The sequence below is a fragment of the Triturus cristatus genome, chromosome 10 (genome assembly GCF_964204655.1).
Source record: "Triturus cristatus chromosome 10, aTriCri1.1, whole genome shotgun sequence".
NCBI lineage: Eukaryota > Metazoa > Chordata > Amphibia > Caudata > Salamandridae > Triturus > Triturus cristatus.
Genome location: NC_140593.1, coordinates 755,837,282 through 755,858,344, shown reverse-complemented (window position 1 = coordinate 755,858,344; position 21,063 = coordinate 755,837,282). Strand labels below are relative to the sequence as shown.

Here is a 21,063-nt window from a genome sequence, read left to right as displayed (position 1 = left end):
ACTCAGGGGAAATCCTCTCACCTCAGTCTGGTAAGAGTGGAGCCCGCAGTTTACTTATTTGTTTAGGTCCTGATGAATGCCACGGACCCTACTGGGCCATTTGGCAGAAACATGTCGACCCCATTGATATCGGTGGGGGAAAATAATATCCCCAGTACACCGATCACTTTGTTTTAATTACCATATAGATGCCAGCAATATTAACATTTAATTTGACATCTATAATGGCTTTTTAACATCACTATCTTTTTCTATGGGCCCCCACTTAAGTTTAAGAAGTGCATCCCTGTCGTCAGGTGTATGCCTGACCTCTATCAAACCAAGTTTTTAGAGGGTGAGGACTGGTCAATGATGAAGCATGACACCAGGTGGTGTGTGAGACCAGTCCTTCACTTTTTGTGAGATGCCTGCACTCACAAATTGATTAGCACTAGCACTAGCGACACCTCACTGGGAGCGGCTCTATTGTGGTAAACAGCTTTCTCAGCAACCCCAGATGAATTTCGTTTTTTGTCTCTACTGATGAAGGTTAATATCCAGAAACACTTGTGTCTAGAGATTTACAGCACTAACCTGCACCAACTTTAGTGAAACACTTCAGCAAAAACTCAAGTAAGCGTTTAAAGTGAACTGCATTTACCATAATGCTAAGGGCTAAACTGTGCTTGGAGGTGAAGCAGTGTGCTCCCATCGCCCTTCTGTTTGAAAGGGCTCCTTGAGCCATGGAATTGACGAGCCTTTGGAGATGCATCTGTGCGCCAGAGAGAGGTGCTGAGACCGGAGGGGATTGTGGCAGCTTTCTCAGCAACCCCAGACAAATTTTGTTTTTTTATCTCTTCCGATGAAGGATAATATCCAGAAACACATTTGTCTAGAGTTTCACAGCACTAACCTGCACCAACTTTGGTGAACCACTTCAGCAAAAACTCAAGTAAGCTTTGAAAGTGAACTGCATTTACCATAATGCTAAGTGGTGAACTGTGCTGGGAGGTGAAGCAGTGTCCTCCCATCCCCTTCCGTTTCCATAATATCCAGTACTTCATGCCCTACCTCAGAAGTGTCTAAAACTGGATCGCAAATCGGAGATTAGTGTTTGTGTCTAAGTAATGCTGCCTCAGGGTGGCAACAGATGACTGAATTATTTTAGTTACAAATGGCAGCCTTGAAAGAGGCCTAGAGTGTGCTGCATCTTTTGTATCCAAACTTGCCTTGTTTATGAGGGAGGTAGCCATGCATGTTGTAAAAACTCAGGGTCTAGTGCCCTCTGCAGTAAAACATTCACTATCAGTATTATATCCTCAGCCTGTAAGCTAAAGCTCTCAAAATGAGCATGCATGAGATCAATTCTAGCACCAGATGCTTAATTACACTCCCTATATTTCCCACTTCTGGGAGACGAATTTTACTTTGGTGAGATGGAACTAATCTTGAGGAAATGGAACGTACACACACCAATGTTGATTTTAGAAGGACACCAAGAAAGTTTTATTTTCCTTCTTCTGGAAAAGGTTGATTATTCTCTTTGTTAAGGAGACATGTCTACCTCCACCTGTGCTGATCAGTAGGAGAACAGAAGGAGAGATTCCCTGGCAATGTCAGAAAAGACAGTTCTTATGCACGGTGTCTGTGCCTTTGCATTGATACATGAGGGGGCGTTCATTTAATAAATGGAAGTTTTCTTTCTCAAACGGGTTCCTTGTTGGAAAAATATCTCAAGGAGAAGGAGAAAAATTGTTAAAGGAGTGGGGCGGAGGGGCTTTGGTACGTTCCTCCAGTGTTATCTTGCTCTAATAGGCTTAGATGGTTATGCCTGCTTTTTCGGGCTACTCACAAATGTTATGTGGGGACTGGAGGTGAGGATTATGCTGTTCCTTCTTCGCTCTGTATTAAAAGCAGCCAGAAGGAACAATATGTCAACAATCAACAAACTACTTTCCCATAAACACCACGGAAGGTAGAAATAAAAGAACAATCTTGTTACATCCAATCACTACATACTTCATCAGAATAAAGTTTTATTGTCACTGGGTATTCCCCCTTATTCTTTGCTGCTCCGCAGCCAATTAGGTCAGGTCTTGAGTTTCTCTTTTAGATACTGCCTTATTAATGCCATAAATTGTTTGGTTATAGCTCTTTTTCTCTGTTTGTTATATGCAGTGCTAACATACCGGGGAATTTGGTGGAGTAATAGGGTCTGGCTGTGCGTGGTGCTCCCAGGGGCCGCTAGATCATAAAGGATGTGTGTGCTAAGACTGTAGCCCATCGCAGCGGTCTCCGTGTTCACTGACCGATCCCCTGGTTCTCCTCACTCTATTATCCATTCTGGGCTCTTTCTTTCTTTTCCGGTTTTTGCAAGCTTTCGTTAGTTTTGCTCGCGGGAATCGGTTTTGTCCCTTCACGAGCTGTGTGCTTGACTGGCATGGCGTGCAGTGTGTGCTACTGACCGCTAGAGGGCAATGCTCTCCACCATAGAGTGTGGCACTCTTCGTCTGCTCCTCGCTCGTCGTGAGTATTGAAAAGGGACATGTGCGCTGCTCAGACGCCTATCGCAGACACTATGCCACGTCGGGCCTGGAGTGAGTCGGCCTGTGAGAACGCAATCCATATAGTGCTGCAGGTGCTTGGCGCACATCGCTCATAATGCCATGTACTGCACAGTCGGTAAAATTCTGTAAAATCAGAGTGCGCTTAAGCACGTTTGGGGACACATCCCCTGCCCACGTATCCTAAAGATAAAATGAGTGCCCCATGGGAAATCCCCTGTTGGTCATTAAGTACCTTTTCACCGCTATATTTGCTTTTTACCCAGCGCCCCAAACAACGTGCTATGCAGGATGAGTAGACCTCCTTCATGGAGGAAGAGCAAGTCCAATACTTTCCACTGGACAATAAATTCTGTGATGTAGTGGGTGAATCTATCATTAAGGCTGTGCCATGGAGCCCTTCGAGAGGAAACTCCAATGGCTGGCTACGGCCTGCCCTGTACCCCTCTTTGAGAGGGAAGGCTTTTGAGTCCACCCTGGATCACAACCTCATGGGCTCCCTATCCCTGTGCCTGGCAAGATCAAGAGAAAACGTAAAACATAGATACTGATGTCTTAAGCTAGCCTTCTTGGCAAGGGATGCCCCACATTCTGATAACTCCACGCTATCGCTCCCAGGTGGAAGTCAAGATAGATTTGTTCCCCTATCTAGACCCAGAAGCTGATGACTCCCAAGCGGGATTGGACATGGATGGCGAACAAACTGGGCCTTTGTATCCATCATCCGATGGTTCTCCTTCGGCCTCTCATTCACCAGCCCTTCCAGATAGTGACATGCTGTTTTCTGACAGCCTTATGCATCCTTGGTCCTCCGAGTGAGTCCCGGCACCCAAAGTGGCGTCCTACGTAGTGGAGCCCCTTGACAAAGAGGTCCAAAATCACCTATGGGCAGTGTGTCCCCTCTCTCTCTAGAGTGAAAAGTTGTGCTCACACCCTAAGCTGGATTCCAAAATGGCGACCTTCCTCTCCTAATAAATGTGGGACCCAAAAAATGGCATTGGTCGGTCATGATGGGCTTGCCAGGACAAGCTCTTTTTTTTTTTATTTTATATATAAATCTTTTCATTTTATTTATTATTAGCATGTAACACATACATATGATAGTTGGCACTGTGACAGTATACATAATGTATTATGATTTATCTTGAGCATTTTTAAACCTTTGCTTCCTGTTCAGAAACTGACTGTAACTTAGGTTCCCACCCATTATGATGTTCGTCATTCAGTTGGCCCCAACTTCCCCCGCCCTCGCAAACTACAGGCTGTGCTTGCAAATATTGTATTAAGGGGCCCCAGAAATCCTTTGGGCATGAGGCAGCTGGTAGCTCCTCTGCATATGTTGTCAGCTGTTCCTTGCAATATACCATGTCCGTTATCCAGTTCTTGATGTTCGGGGCTTTCATGGCAATACACCATTTGGCTAATAAGAGAGCAATGGCCAATAGCCTGCGATTTGATGGCTGTTTATATTTAACCAGGCCTAATAAACAGAGCTGTGGGGAATGGGCTAGAGGTGCTGTTAGCATGGTTTCTAATTCTCTCATCACCTCATCCCAGTACTGCTGTATCGGGGGGCATGCACATGTAACACGTATGAAGTCTGCTTGCGTGGCTCGGCAATGTATACATTTATCATTCTCCCAGAAGCCATATCTGTGAAGTTGTTCTGGAGTGTAATATGTTTACTGCAGGAAGTTAAAGTGGATAATGCCTAGATTGCAGTTTGGTTTAAGCATCTTTGTTAGTGTGCAAAAGATGCCCCAGTCTTCCACAGATAAAGGTGTGTCTAACATGGTATTCCATTTCTCTAGTGCCTGTTCAGTATGTCTGCACTGTTCTTGCTGTGCTGTAGCGTAAAGTTTGGCGATGAGATGAATACTTGTGGGCACCGTCAGTAGTGTCTGCAGGGTATGGAATGTGGGGGGTTTCTGTAGAAATGTCGGTTACAAATTTTAAATTGTTAGGCGCAGCCGCAGATATGTGAAGTGTTAATGGAGTGTCTGCAGTGTCCGGAGTAATGTCTGAAGGGTTAATCTCCCATGATGTGTAAACTGATTTTGATTAGTGTTGCCCGGGCCCTCTGTTCCTGTGTAACAGATATGTCCGAATGGTGTGACAGCTGGAGAGCAGCCGGGGCATAGAGTGGGAACTTGTGAGCGTGTCGTCCCAATGCATGCCATGCCACGATAATGCTTTGAACCGAGTTTATCTCCGAACGGGGTACACCTGTTCTTTTTTGTGGTATAAGGGCAGCCAGTGGCGTTAGGTATACTTCATTAGTTTCAATCACGATGTGTGGTAGGTGGTTATGCATATTTAGCCTAAAATAAGCATAATGTACTTCAGCGCAAAGATAATACAGTTGTAGGTCTGGGGCTCTAAAGCCAGGTGGTGCATATGGGCGCGTTAGCTCCTTCCAACAAATTCTTCATTGCCAGCCTGCCCATGTGAGTGTATTCATTTGCGATTGCAAGTTTTTGAAAAAATTGTTGTGTTAAAGGAATAGGTATGTTGAGAAATAAATACAGAAAGTGAGCAATACCACAATTTGTGGGATCACTATTCGATCCGCCAAGGATAACGGTAGACATATCCAACTGGACATCTAGCTTTCTAATTTGGAGAGAGCTCTCTCATAGTTCTCTCGGACCACCTGTTCTGGGTCGCAGTGTACCCAGATCCCCGGATTTTTAACCGGATCGGTTTGCCAGAGCAAAGGGAAATCTAGGGGAAACTGCTGAGTACAGGGTGTCAATGGGATTACCACTGATTTGGACCAGTTTATGCTCAGTCTGGAGTACTTCTCAAAGCGGATGTATGCCCTTATCAGGGGCATTAGATTGTCTTCCGGATTGTGGACATAGAGGGACATGTCATCAGCGTATAGTGGAATACTTATTGGCTGCAATCGGCACCGTAGTGCTGCTTGGCTGTGTTGTTGATGTATTTTACATGCCAGCGGCTCAAGAGCCAGCGTGAACAGCACCAGGGATAGGGGACAGCCTTGCTGAGTTCCCCTATTAATGCTCAAGGGATCTGCTATGTTGCCGTTATACGAATACTGGCGACTGGCCCGGTGTACAGCAATTGGATCCAGCAGAGATAGCTCTGCGGGAACCCCATTTTCTGTAGGCAACATATATTTCCATTCCACCGAATCAAATGCCTTGGCGGCGGCGAGTAATGCTGCCGCCGCAGGCATCTCAGGATCTAGTTGGTGAAATAGAGCGAATACCGTGTGTAGGTTATGAGTTGTGGAGCGTGCGGGGATAAATCCTGATTGGTCAGGTAAGGTTAGAGTTTGCATTAAGGGCTGTATTCTGGTGGCAAAAATTTGGGTAGAATTTTGGCATCCGTGCTTATAAGTGAGAGAGGTCTGTAGGAATAACAGTGGGCTGGGTTCTTGTCTGGCTTGAGCAGTGTTATTAACGGGGCCTCTCAAAGGGTCGGGTGAGTGCGCTTTATTCATAGGCTTCTGTATACATTGTTAGTAGGTGCGGGACCAGTAGGTCACTATATTTCTTGTAAAATTCACCCATCAGGCCGTCCGTTCCTGGGGCAACCAGTTGGTAAAGTCCTTTTCGCGTCCTTCACATCATCATCGGTTATGGGCTGCATGAAGTATTCCCTCTGTTCGTCAGACAACCATGCCAGGGCTATATCCTCCAAGTAATCTGAGATTTCATTATCTGGGGCTGTCAGTCGCGTAGAGTAGAGATGCGAGTAGTAGTCTGTAAATACCCCTATTATAGCCTGGCGTGTCATAATGCTTCCTGCCCTGAGCGTCTGCTATATGCACTATTTGTGTGGGGGTGCAAACAGTCTGCAGTCTTGCTGCAAGCGAGTGATCTGGGTGGTCCCCCTACCCGTATATATGTGCCGTGTGTCAGCGTGATGGAAACCTAACTTCACTCTGCCATCTTCTGGTATTCAGTCATTTTCCCACTGATGGTAGCTAGTAGTGTGGCATCTAGAGTCTGCTCATGATTCCTCTATAGTGCCTGAATAGTTTTTTCCAAATCAGCGAGTTGTCGCCATATGTCATGCAGTACACCAGTCTGTTTGCTGATACATACCCCCCCACAACCACCCCCCGGCCACAGTGTTACCTTAAAGGCCTCCCAGAGTGTTAGTGTGCTCGTAACTGAGCCTGTATTGTGTTCAAAATATTCCACTATGTTCTGGTGTATGTCAACTCTGAAGACATGATCCAGCATTACTGTTGTCGGGAAGCACCATGCAAACTGTTTAGGTGTATGTGTAGGAAGTTGCAGCACTAGTTGGATCGGAGCATGGTCAGACAGAGTTTTAGGCGTGTGTGCTATAGTTTCTGTCCAGGTGCTAACTTCCCGAGCCAGAAATCAATCTTGCACCATGAGTTATGAGTGGTTGAGGAGTACGTGCCCTCCTGCCTGCCCGGATGCCTTTGCCTCCAGAGATCAATAAGATATTGCTTCTCCATGCCATCTCTGAGTACCCTGGCTGCCTGCTTGCCATATCTGTCAGTTTGTCGATCTGTCCATTGTTGAGTCAATGCAGGTGTTAAAATCCCCACCCCACACAATTGCAGCTGGAGTCAGCTCATGTAACCTTGCCCATATCTGTGCATAAAATGCTGGATCATCAGTATTGGGGCCATACACCTTGACTAGCATCAGGGTTGTGCGTCTAAAATTACCTTGCACAATAATGTTCCAGCCTTGGGTATCTGTAATCCTATGTAATAACGTGAATGGCATGGTTTTCTTAACCATCAATAATACTCCTCGAGCATGTATCCAGTAGGAGGAGGCTCCCATGTAGACCCCCATCGAGTGCCCACGTTTAACTCTGTGTGGGCCACGAGATGTGTTTCTTGTAGACAATGCCACTTCTACTCCATGTGTATCTAAGTACGCCAGTACCTGTCTGATCTTATGTGGGTTGTTTAAGCCTCTAACATTCCATGTGAGCAGGGTCAGGGGCCAATAGATTGGTGGTGTTGTGCGTTTTGGTGCTGGGTTTCAGTGGGTGCAAAGGAGTATGATAGCCAGAAGCAAGCAATAAATCAGGTGTGCTATATAGATTGGTGCCAGTTTGAACTATTCTTAACCCCAACATATATCCTCCCACTCCGACACCCCAATTGTATCGGAGACATTCCCTTCCCATAACTCGATTTCCCAAACATCCCCCTCCCCGCCTTCAACTTTAGGATAATGGATGTGACATACACATGGGGGTGGAAACGTCCCGCTAGGTACCCCCGATATCTGGTATTGCAGGGGCACCACTTTTCAGTGAGCCAATAGCAGTGTGACCATGCATTTTTCTGTGTTTTGTTCGTTCCCAAAATTAGGATACTAGAGAGACTCTTGGTCCTTTTCTATTTAGGCAGGAAATTGGCAGTGGTGACAATGTTGTTCCTCCTCCTAGTCTATATAAAGTTTACAAACATACGTTAGGACGTAACTTGATGTAGGACCAGAGTTGATAACATGGTATTAGGTGGGTCGTCTAGACCTGAGTTGCATTCCTGTTCGTTATCATCTCGTCTAGGTGATTTCCATTGGGTGCTTGCTTTTGCCCTCTGCTGTAGGAATTGTTGTAAATTTTTAGTGTCTCTGAATATCTTGTGCCTGCCGTCTATGGTGAGCTTGAGGCGAGCTGGGTATAACAGGGCATAGGCAATGTTCATTTTCTGCAGCTTTCTCTTCATTGGCAAGAACTTCTTACCTGCCTCCTGGACATGTGTTGTAAAGTCCGAGTAAATGGAGATCTCCATGCCCTCATATCTGAGGGTCTGTAGCTCCATGGAACGAGGCAGCGCCGCATCTCGGTTTCTGTAGTATAGAATCCTTGCTATGATGGGACGGGGTCTTGCCCTGGGTGGCGGTTGCGGTTCAAGTGATCTGTGCGCTCGCTCCCCCACGAATATGTTAGAATAGGCTTTTTGTCCCCGCAGCTCAATCAGCAGTTTTTCTACAATGCGCTCCATGTTGCCTGTGTTTGTGGTTTCAGCAATTCCAGTTATTCTAAGGTTGTTGCACCTGGAGTGCGCCTCCAGGTCCTCTGCCTTGGCCTGCAATAATGCTAATGTTTTTTCCATCTTCTTCTGAATCTCTGCAGTGATATTCTGGGCATCTTCTGTGTCGGACACTCTGCGTTCCACTGTGTCTAATCATGCTTCATGCTCATACATTCTTTCGGACAGGATGTTATTATTGGGTTTGACCTCTGGATGTTCTGGGGTGTGTCTTTGCCTTGCCCTAGCGTGGCCACTGAGTAAAATGATCGTACTATTGATGTGGTATCATTAATGTTATACATGTAGAATATTTGAAACTGGCAATAAAAATACTTCCAAAAAAAAAATCATTCTTTCGGACAGTTTGTCTACACTGTATGTTAGGGCGTCTATTTTCACATCAATAGTTGTTAACGTAGCCTGCATCACTGTTAGGATTTGGAGCAGATCTCCTCCGATCTCAGAGTCCAGAGGTGGCGCCTCTGCTTCTGATGCCTCCTGGTCCATGTTGTGCCGACCCTGGGTCCCACGGAGTTCAAATTGTATCTTATCCGCTTTCCCCATTTCTGTAGTGCTTTAAGATAATGAGGGATAAGATGAGGACAATGGCTTATTGCCGCCCTGTTGCTTATCTGGCAGTAAAGTGGGTGATGGCACCTCTTTGTATAGCCTGGTGGGGTTTCAGGTGGTGGGATAGTGCGGATTGAGGGTGAAATCGTCTGTTGAGCCAGGGCGCTCCCCCACTTCTACCAAGGTACCCTGTCACCCTTACTTCGCCCTTTCAGATTCGTGGGCGGTGTGCCTGTTTTGTAAGTCTGGTTATTTAATAGGTCCTGCAGATCTCGTACTGTACAGGTCAGCACAATTCCACTATGCTCTACAGCCCGCGGGTTCTGCTCTGAGTTCCACAGATGGGGCTGTAATGCGTATTTTGCTGGTGAGTGCAGCGCAGCCCGGCGTCACCCACAGGTCCCAGTCGGGGCAACAGCGCACACAGCCGGGGCGCCGCCCCAGTATGCAGGGCCCGTGCCCAGGGAAGCAAGCGGCTTAAGCTGGGGCCACGCCCTCACTCATCGCCTCAATGCCGCAGGCCCCTGGGTCCTCTTAATAGGTCCGCCGGCCCTGCGTAGGTTTCCCCTGGTCAGCCAGCGTCTGATCCCGGGCAGCAAACTCCCCGACTCAGGCCGTATTCGAGGAGCATCGAGCGGGCTCTTCAGCAGCCCCCGACTCACAAGGACCAGCGGGCAACTGTCTCATTCGGCGGCTCTGCCTCACCCCAGGCCGCCCGACCACAGTATCCAATCGACTCCGTCGCCAGGCTCAGACTGCAGTTTGTGCTCCAGTTCTTGGCTTCGCCTCCCGGTAGCACCGGGCCGGTGTTACAGGAGTGTGGAAATCGATGTTTGGCGCAGGATATTGATGGAGTATGTTAGCGGCCGAAGGAGCTCACTCAGAGCACTGCCATCTTCGAGCTAGGCAAACTCCATCCCCCCAGGACAAGCTCCATGACATCACAGGGCCCTTCACAAAAATGATAGACATGGCAGAGGATGCCAAGGCATTGGGGTCTCATATCTCTTGAGGAGCTGTTTTCCTTGGGCCCAGTGGGCAATAATCCTTTTGGGGAACACCAACTGTGCACTGTCTATGGAGTGCCGTCGGTCCTTTCTAATCCAAGCTGACCCCAAGCTGGGTGACTTGGCGGCCTCCGAGGCAGGAGCAATAGCCCAGGGCGGTGTGTTTGGTGACCCTTTCATTAAGGAGCTAAGGAAGTTTGTTTCCACCTTTAATTCCCTAGCTAAATTGCAGGTCTCCATCAAGCGCATCTTTAGCCCTAGGGTTTTCATCAGAGTCGGTCGTGATCGAGGGTGCACAGCTGGCCGCCCTATAGCACAGCCTTTTTTCATAGGTCAAGGAACACCGCTACAGTGGCAGGACTCCAGTTGATTCGGCCGCTTCTATTTCTTCAGAGGCGGTCCCCGAAGTGCTTGCATGAGATTGCCCACTGTTAGACCTGGCACCTTGGCGTGAGTCTCCCTTCCACTTTTTGTCGTTGTGCCTCATGTGTTTTTATAGTCTTGGCCGCTCAGAGCACTGTGCCACTGCCAACCAGTGCCACAGTGCAAGTGCTCCCTATTTAAAATGTATATTATGGTTGGATTCCATGATTGGCTTATTTGGTTTACTGTCAGACCCCGTAAAGTGCACCAGGAGTGCCAGGGCGTGTTAATACAAATGCCGCTGGTGGGCTCGCAGTACTGGTTGTGCCACCCACAGAAGCGGCCTGGTAAAATATGTCTAGGTCTGCCACTGCAGAACCTGCGTGCAGTCTGGTACTGACATGCTGACTGGGGAAGTGCACAGACTTGCCAGTCCCTAAACCTTCCCTTAACTTCATATTAGTCACCCCTATGGCAGGCCCAAGGACAGGGTGCATTGTAAGCGTAAGGCAGGACAAGCCCTGATGTGTGTGGCATGTCCTAATAGTGAATTACAGCCAGTTTTGTTTTTCACTATTGTAAGGCTACCCTGTTCTCATAGGCCAGAATGGGCTGTTAAGATTGTTACATCCTATGATCCTAACAGACCCAGGGAACATGGTAGAAAATCGAGTTTAGTATGCCTGAACTCAGAATAATAAAGTACATCTGTTAGCAAGGTTTATTTTAATGTTCTGTGTTCGCAAACGCCACTTTTAGAAAGATGGCCTTTGCTTGCCTAACCATTTCAGCCCGCCTCTGCGTGATGTCTATCTGCTGTCTGGCTTGCGTGAGTGACAGGGCTGGGGAAACCCAGATGGGCAGGGCTAGGTAGCCTGGTGGTGAATAGGACGATTGACAGGTAGATGGGTGGGAGGAGTACACCTGGACTCTGAATAGGACCGTGCTCTGCCACCACAATGCCGTCTCCGCCCCCTGTGGAGCGTCTGATGACTCTGCCCCGCACCCTGAATGAAGAGCCTGCATCGCGTCAACAAAGTGCTCCAGAACTGGCCTGAACTAGGCAAGGGCCCCCCTGGCCTGGGAGGACAAAAGAAATGTAGTATAAATGTAGGAGCCCTGCTCCTAAGAAATTAGATCCTGCTACAAGACGAACCTCTGCCTGAGGGGAAGGAACCGGGAAAGCTGTAGGAGGAGTACTGTCCCTGACCTGGGGGATTGGCCTGCAGTGGTTGCCTTGCTGCTGAAGGAGAGGAGAAAGATTGCTGAGAAACTTTGCTTCAACTTGTACTGTTTAAGGTCTCCAAGGGCTTGTGCTGAGCTTGCCTCCTGAACGAAGTCCCAGGACCAGTGGACTTCACCCCCCTTGAGAACCGCCGTTCTCCCCGTGAAGCTGATGCCGAGAAAAGTGTGCGCCTCTCAACTCGGCGCGTACTTTGGCAATCCTGTGCCCCCCTGCCCGGCCAGAGCACCGCGACTAAAGCCCCTCGAGCCGTAGCTCGCAACGCAAAGGAAGGACTTCGTGACACTTGCTATTTGCCCCTCTCCGCATCGTACCCCTTGTGCGTGCCCCTCTACCCTTGCTGAGGGCAGCCTGTGGTGCGTAGAGTGGTTGGCACGCGGCTCCCCCCGGGAGTGTACGGCCTGCTTCGCATCGCGCTGAGAACAAAGGCGCCGCTCTCAAGGTACGGCTCGTACGCTGCAACGAAGAGCCAGCGCACCGTACACCCGCATTGTCCCCCTGAGCAACGCGACTGAGGCCCCCTTCGAGCCGTAGCTCGCACCGCAATTGAAAGGACATCGCGCCGTACAACCGCGCTGGAATTCACCGCATCGTCCGTGACGAACTCCTGAAAGATAAAGGTACTGTGCCCCCTTCGCACCGTAAGGTGTACGCATCGCCCGGAGCGACTGCAAACGCTTGTGAGCCCCGCTCGCAAGCCTCTTCCAGTCACACGAAGTGCACAACGCGCATGAAGTGCACAGGCCTTCTGAAAGACGCTTAACCTCAAGAACTACTTATTGCAAAGTATTGTGGGCCCGTCTTAACGTTATTGGGTCTTGTGCTAAATCTGCTTATACATAAAATACTTCTTATTGATAAACCCAGTGTGGAGTCCATTTGTGGGGGTATCATTGAATTGTTGTATGTGGTCCCAAATGCTTAACCATTACGCCTAGGATAACGCCTTGTCTGCTCGTGCCAAGCTACCTAGAGGGTGAGCAGGGGTTATTGTTAGAGTGTAACCCCTTACCCTGACTGGAAGAAGGGATCCCTGCTTGACACAAGTCCCTAACTGTGTCAACCAGAGAACCCAGATTCTAACACCCACCCAAGGAGTTTCTAATGAGGAGTCCCAACATTTTCCTCTCACATGGAGGTGGGGAGCAGACTGAAGGAATTCTTGCACAATTGGAGGGAGGTTACCTCAGACGCATAGGTGCTACAAACTGTCCAAGGTTTCCAAATAGAATTTTTTGGCTCCCCGTCAAAACCCCATCATCGATGCCCTTTAATTTTTTCCTATCAAGACTCGGCCCTCATAGATCTAGAGATTTAACAAATCCTAGTGAAACAGACCATCACTCTCTCCCATCTTCACCCCGTAGGTTTCTAAGCAATCTTTTTCAGGTTGAAAAACGCGATGGGGGTCAATGCCCGGTTATCAACCTCAGAGAGTTCAATGGGTGGCTAGTCCTTCGCAACTTCAAAATGGAGGGTTCTACCTCCTCTGAGATCTGCTGTGTCCCGGCGAATAAATAGCCCGGTTCGATCTCAAGAAAACCTATATCTCGATTCTAATTTCCCCCATCACAGATTCTTGCAGTTCTACTGGAAAAGTACAGTGTTAGTTCACCGCTCTCCCCCTGGGTCTATCCTCAGCTCCCTGGTGCTTCCCCAAGGTACTCAAACCTGTGGTGGAACATCTACAGGTCCAGGGAATCCGTCTTATCATTTACTTGGACAACATTCTGTTAATGGAACAATGTCTTTCCACACATCTGCAGGTGGTAGTATCTCTCCTCGAATCCCTTGGCATCATCATAAATACAGAGAAGTCTCAGTCTCCTTTCTAGGAAATTGGCGAAGATCAGACAGACGTTATGGAAAACTCTGGCAAAACCCAAGACCTCTCTGTGCCAAGTAGCATAGGTAGTAGGTCTCTTATTCTCCTCCATCCAGACGATCTTTCCAGTTCCTCTACATTATCGTGCCCTACAGCGTCTGAAGGCCTCCTACCTTAGGTTCGGACTCGTGGAACGGCAGAGCTATATTCAGCTCCTGTCCTGACCTCCTCATCAAATCAGTGGCCAGTGTGATGGGTTAGAGCAGTGTTGGACCAAAGACAAAATAACAATGTTGTGTCCTCCTAAAGATGGACAATGTGCCCACTGTCCTTTATATCAATCTTCTGGGGGCCAAAGCCTTGTCGGATCTGGCCAGGAATTTCTGGGAGTATTTCCTTGCCCACAAAGTCACAGTGACGAGCGAACATCTTCCGGGTACTTACAATACCGTAGCTGACTCGAACTCCAGATATCTCTATGACTCGAGCATGTGGAAACTTGATCCCAAACTCTTCCAGTCTCTGGCTCGCCGATGTAGGCCATTCACTGTAGATCTTTGTGTCGCACTTGGACCACCAGCTGGACCGGCTCTTCAGGTGGACACCGGACCCACTGGTGGTAGCAACGGGTGCATTTCTGCAGGTTTGGAGCTTGGAACAGGGGTACGCATTTCTACCGTTTTCAATGATAATTTGGCTATCGGCACAAGTCCGAAGGCAGAAGGCGAACATTGTTTGGGTGGCGCACATATGGAAGTCACAAGCTTGGTATCCAGTTCTGATGGATCTTTCTTGGGGTTTCCCAATCCCTTTACCCAGCTATCCAGATCTCCTGAAAGATCCCTTAGGGAGTCACAACAACTTAGTGATAAATTAGTCACTTCGTTTCATGGTGTGGCGGCTTACCGAAGAGGATGGCAAGTATCAGGCCTTTTGCAACAGGCTCAGGATCTCCTCACAAAGGCATGGGCATCCACTACAGTAGGAAGATACAAGTCTGCTTTGTCCAACTGGGCCAGCTGATGTATGCCACGTGATTAGAATCCCGTTGGCTCCAGTGAGGTGCTGAACTTCCTTACCTACATAACAGGCAAAGGAATGGCTTACAGGTCAGTAAATGTCTTGTGATCAGCGATCTTGGCTGGTCATGATCCTATTGAGGGTCTTCATGTTGGAGAAGATCTGCTGGTGCAGTAGTTGTTAAGGGGCGTTTGACTTTCTGTTACCCCGGAGCCCAGATATTCGTTCCTATGGAATGTTAACCAAGCGCTTAATCCATTTCTCTCATGGCACAGTATCTCTCAAGGAAGGAAGTTTCTGGTAAATTGGCAAAGTTACTATGTCGCAGAGTTTTTTGACGTCCGAGCTCTGGAAATTACAGGTAGGGCGGGTTTAGTTTGATATTTCAAGATGTACCCTGACACATTCCAGGGTAATTTCTTATCTGGCTTTTCCTGATAATCCCAAACTTTGTGTTGTAAGATGCATCAAAGCTTATGATGCAATGACAGACAAGTTATGATTCCCTGGAGAGATACCACTTCTCATCTCCCTCATGAAGCCTTTCAAGGCTGTTGCTTTTCCAACCAGAGCTCGTTGGCTTTGATGGGTAATGCAGGAAGCAGGTATTGAAACCTGGTTTTTTTTCGGTGCACATTCTGCAAGAAGTGCCATGACCTCTAAAGCGTTTGGGCTGGGTGCACGCCTGGAGGAAATTATCAACGCCTTTGTCTGATCTTCCCATTCCACCTTTAAAACCTTCTATTTTAAGCCGGTAATAGATATAGCTTTATTGGAGGTAAGTAAACTTTCAACTAGCATAATCCTCACCTCCAGTCCTGCCATAAAATACAAAACTTCCTAACTATCATAATGGAAAGTTTTCAATTCTATGAAGGACCCAGAGGCAAGGATTATTCCCACCCACTGATCAGAAACCAGTAGATCCCATCCTTGATTTTGGATTCTATATGGGTTTGTGATATTTAGCAGAGACAAAGGTTTCAGTTTTTTTCTTCTGTCAAAGCTGAGTATTAATTTGGTGATGTGTTCGCAGTGGTCTAAACAGTGTTGTAAAAATTGAATGACATGTTTTTAACCTGTTTAATTGATGATATCAGTGTTGGGTGGTACTCCTATTTATATACTATTTGTTACTGCAAATAGTGATTCCTCCAAACAAGAATAGAAGATTTGGGCGATATGGATCATAGCACGAAGAAAGAGGGGGACTAAACACTGGCAAGGGATTTTATTTGGATGAACAGTGTAGTGATTGGATGTTCCAAGATTTTTCTTTTATTTCTACGCTCCCTGGTAATTATGGGAAAGTTAGTTTGTTGATTGTTGCCATATATTGTTCCTTATAGCTGCTGTTAAAAAAAGAAGAAGGAACACCATAATCCTCGCTTTCATGTTTTTAACAGAATTGAAAACTTTCCTATACGATTACTGGGAAGTTTTGTATTCAGACCATCATTACAAAATGGCTGATGTCTGTAGAGAGAGATAACGTGGTTACTGATCCTGGGCAGTATCTCCACTCCAGCTATTGGCATATACGAGGTACATGGAAATGGGAAAATATACAGGTCCTACAATTCCTAACATGACTGGACTTGGTCATTTCAGCTAAGATGCCATTCCACACAATATATTTTTGGGGCCCTAATAAATGTATACGTTCAGGTAGACATTCTTCCTAAGTTGTTCCAGCCCAATATGCCGTAGAGGGAAGTATTTTTAGATGCATTAGAAAGCATTTTTGTTAATACCCTGCTGCAGTAGTTACAAATTTGTCAATAATTCTTTGAGTTCTCAATAGTATTTGATGGTTGAGTTCATATAGAAAATTGTGATGTGCAGACGAAGAAATATTTCATTGACCTACATTTGTAAACTTTGAGTAGGATTTTTCGCGATTTGAGTTTTATATTTTGATAATCCTTTGTCTATGATCATCCAACAAAGATTGCCTCTTTCTTGACAATGTGTTGTTTTCTTGTTCTGATTTCAGCCCTCTGGCGAGACCATCACTCTTTCTGAAAACTTGGCTATCATATCAGAGGGAACCACTGGTCTGGTCACGTGGGAGGCCGCCCTGCATCTTGCCCAGTGGGCCATGCAAGAGCCTAAACTTTTCAACAATAGGTAATTTAAGTAAAATGGACATATTTAATCTCAGTAAAGAGCCGAAATGTATCAGTGTGTACAGTTGTTGGATGGATTCCAGTTTCAATTATCACTCTGCATAATATGAGGGTGAATTTCTACCTTTTGTCATAGCTCAGTGAGTTAATATACATGTGGCAGAAATCTGCATGTTACCTGATTCACTGGTTGTGATCTTATCTTGTAGAGCAAGTTGTTTATCCTCAACCTCTGATAAAAGCAATAGAAATTCATTGCTTAATATTTACAAATTAGATGTCCTAAATGAGTAAAGTTTATTTTGGTTTCCTGTGGGTGCTGAATATTTTTTTTGTTTTTGTAGTTGCATGCTTGTTTAAATATTTTTCGCGGACTTGAGAAGGGTCTATTTCCTACAAATTTTAGACCTGTTCGGATTCACTTGAAAAACTCAACTCTTTGTGTAATTAAGATATTAGCCAGGTCGTTGGAATGGGCTCCATGGAAAAATGGAATGCTATTCTCTCACAGTCACTGACTGAGGATGAGTGGATAGCCTGTTGTAAGCTAACAGGTCAGCTGACCTCAAATGGGAACCTCAAACTCATTCATTATGAATATTTACATCAAATGTACTATACGCCTGCAAAACTCCATAAGTATGGTTTGAGAACCTCTGCCTGCTGTTTAAGATGTGGCGCGAACAATGCAGACTTTCAACATTTGGCATGGGGCTGTCCAAAGATCTATGCGTTTTGGGAGAGGGTCACATGCATATTAACAGAGATGGTGGTTGAACTGATAGAATGTAATATGCAGATATATTTATTGGGGAATGTGTTCAAAATTAAAGCTGTACATCGTAGACTGGTGGCCGTGTCTCTGCTGTTGACAAAACGTAGAGTCTCAATTCACTGGGGTGGAAGACCTACACCCAAAAAATAGGTTAAAAGATATAGCATATTGTCGGGACCAGTTCACATGTTATGCTGAAGAACTACCCATTACGACTCGGCCGCGTGAGATATGGGGACCATTCACTGCATATATGAAGACTATGAAAGAGAACTAATGATATTCCATTTGAAACTAATACGCTAACTGTATAATCTTACCATGGACTGGGTTCACTATATCCACCGAAATGTTGATGACCTGTAGCCCAATAGTACTCTGTATTCTGTGACTGTGTAAATGCTGATGTCGTTATGGTTGTTATGCTATGAAAACCAATAAATACAATATTTTAATAAAAAGATATTAGCCAGGTCCGTTGTGCAGTTCTGGCACACTCCCTGCTGAACATGGACTAGTTTCGTCAGTGCCCAGTGATCTCCAGGGGAGCCACTTGCTGCAGTAGGTTGGCTTGAGATCACCCGTGTTGACATCCATCTGCTCATATACCTTACAGTGTTGGTCTAGAGATTATATCCAAGTCGATCGTTACTAAATAGATAGGTTGAGCAGTTGTGTTATTTCTAGTACAGAGATAACTAGTATGTTAACTCCTGCTTGCTTTAATTTCACTTTAGGGCAGTTTTGGAATTGGGAAGTGGGATTGGCTTGACAGGGCTTACAATTTGCAAGACTTGCAATCCCAAGAGGTTTATATTCAGTGATTACCACCACCATGTGCTGAAGAAGCTTTCTAAGAACATCCAGCTGAATGGATTTCGTGTGGGCTCCGAAAACACTTATTGCACCGTAGAGCACTTTCCTGCCCTACGCGAAGACTTACATCATGAACTGAGGTCAGAAATAACAGTCCTGGAGCTTGATTGGAAAACTGTTACAGAGGCGCAGCTCTCGCAACTCCACGTTGAAGTCGTCATTGCATCAGGTACTTATGAAGTTATATTTGACCATCACTTATTCAAGGGCAATGGTATAATCCGGTAATAGAGGACGAAATTATGTGACGGTGTTGACTAACCATTTGAAACCAAAAGCATTTTTTTTTCAGTTTAATGCGCAACCTTCTGTGGCAGTGTAACAACACTATTTTGTCATTTTAGCACACATTAATACTGTCTGATCAGTGGTTTCACTCTATCAGTACCAGCTTAACACCTGAATATATAGCAATTAGTGGCGTAAAGATGGACAGTTAAACATTACCAAGGGTCTACCACTCTGTGGCTTCGCGTGTCGATGTATTTCTTTTTTTAACTTTTGAAATGTTGCATTTAGAAAAACACTATTTTTTTCACGTTCGCAAATGAATGCTGCATTGGTGGGTTATATGGAAAGTAAAGTCAGTCTACAATGCACCATCCTTCCTTGCAAGCGTGCTGGCTCAGATTACACATTTTTCAACTGGAGCAGTCCTATAATAAACAGTCCTGTTTCCCTCATTCAGCTGCAATGTCCATTACGAGAATGAATACCTGTAAGGGATCCTTTTGTAAGTCTCACTTAAGTGCGCTTGCTAGGAAGGATGGTTCATTGTGGGACTTGTACCCAGAGGGGCCAAAACTCCTATTAACAGACATGATGATACGTGCTGGCCATGATTGGGGCTACAACAGTCCTTTGTTGATTACGATGATTTACCAGCCAATGGGAGCATGCACAGAAATATAAAAACCTATCAATGAAATCACCCTTTTAAAGTCAACATTGAAAAAGACACTGCCTGTTGAAACGCATCTGTTGATATATGAACTCTGAGTTTTGAAAACCAGTGGAGTGCTTTTTGTTCCTTGTGAGTTATTGGAGAAAAAATATATATGTATGTGTGTATATATATGTCTGTGTGAAAATATCTATATGTGTATATATTTATATGTGTGTGTGTGTGTGTGTGTGTGTGTATATATATATATATATATATATATATATATATATATATATATATATAGCCAAAGGTGGAAGGTGCACTCCTTGTGTTCGGACACATTAAATCAAATAGTCCAAACAGTATAGGTTCTCTCCTTTTAATTCTCGAGATTTTTTCGATCATTCAAACATGAACAAAGTACAGCCAACGCGTTTCGTTCCGTACAGGAACTTCATCAGGGCTATTTCAAAAAGAGTAGAATATAGATATGGTTGGATACTCCTAGGGCAGTATATGTTCCCGTGTGGCTTGTTACGTCGTAGACAGAATTAAAAGGACATATGAAAATTATTTCATTCCTTGTGTTTGGTCATCCCATGTATAAATTAATACAATTGGACCCTCATACGGTTTCAATAATGGGACGCATTCGGAGTAGGGAGATTCCTATAGGGAGTGCCATAAGAACCTTATCTCCAGCATGGAGATAAGGTTCTTATGGCACTCCCTATAGGAATCTCCCTACTCCGAATGCGTCCCATTATTGAAACCGTATGAGGGTCCAATTGTATTAATTTATACATGGGATGACCAAACACAAGGAATGAAATAATTTTCATATGTCCTTTTAATTCTGTCTACGACGTAACAAGCCACACGGGAACATATACTGCCCTAGGAGTATCCAACCATATCTATATTCTACTCTTTTTGAAATAGCCCTGATGAAGTTCCTGTACGGAACGAAACGCGTTGGCTGTACTTTATTCGTGTTTGAATGATCGAAAAAATCTCAAGAATTAAAAGAAGAGAGAACCTATACTGTTTGGACTATTTGATTTAATGTGTCCGAACACAAGGAGTGCACCTTCCACCTTTGGCTATATGTTTTGACTCATGTTACATCTCTGGATGACAGATGTAGGAAGTAGCTTTGCACCAATCTAACGGACCAACTTTACTTATTGTGTATTGGTTGAGCTGGACCTTGGTCGGTCATCCTTGTTGCTTCTGCTTTGTATATATATATATATATTCACTGAAAAAACCATAGGTTTCACACACGTTATAGTTAGGAATTAGCATTTAAAAAACCTTGCAAATTCACTGAAAAAACCATAGGTTTCACACATGTTATAGTTAGCGGAAATTTTACTGATAAAAAACCAATGAAATTCCCCCGTTATAGTTAGTGCAGGCAACTATAACTCACGCGACCGCAATCCTCTGCTGATGCTAATACTGTATTTAGACACTTATTTGCCCATGTCTTCTTCCATACATTTTTAGCTATACATATATTACAAATATTTTTTTTTCATAAAGACACATATGTCATCAGCAGAAGATTGCGGTCGCGTGAGTTATAGTTGCCTGCACTAACTATAACGGGGGAATTTCATTGGTTTTTTATCAGTAAAATTTCCGCTAACTATAACATGTGTGAAACCTATGGTTTTTTCAGTGAATTTGCAAGGTTTTTTAAATGCTAATTCCTAACTATAACGTGTGTGAAACCTATGGTTTTTTCAGTGAATTTGTACGGTTTTTTAAATGCTAAGTTACTTTACGCCATTCGTGGCGTGCGCGCCCACTT

The 21,063-nt window shown here is 45.4% G+C and overlaps 1 protein-coding gene across 2 annotated transcripts in view; it reads left to right on the top strand.

Annotated features, from left to right (window-relative positions):
• Nucleotides 1–21,063, top strand: part of EEF2KMT (eukaryotic elongation factor 2 lysine methyltransferase) — a 238,467-nt gene that overhangs the window by 121,803 nt on the left and 95,601 nt on the right. For both annotated transcript variants that reach the window (XM_085628276.1, XM_085628275.1), the window contains exons 5-6: nt 16,575–16,708; nt 18,220–18,527. In XM_085628276.1, coding sequence (XP_085484402.1) covers nt 16,575–16,708; nt 18,220–18,527 — 442 coding nt within the window. The remainder of the gene's footprint in view (nt 1–16,574; nt 16,709–18,219; nt 18,528–21,063) is intronic.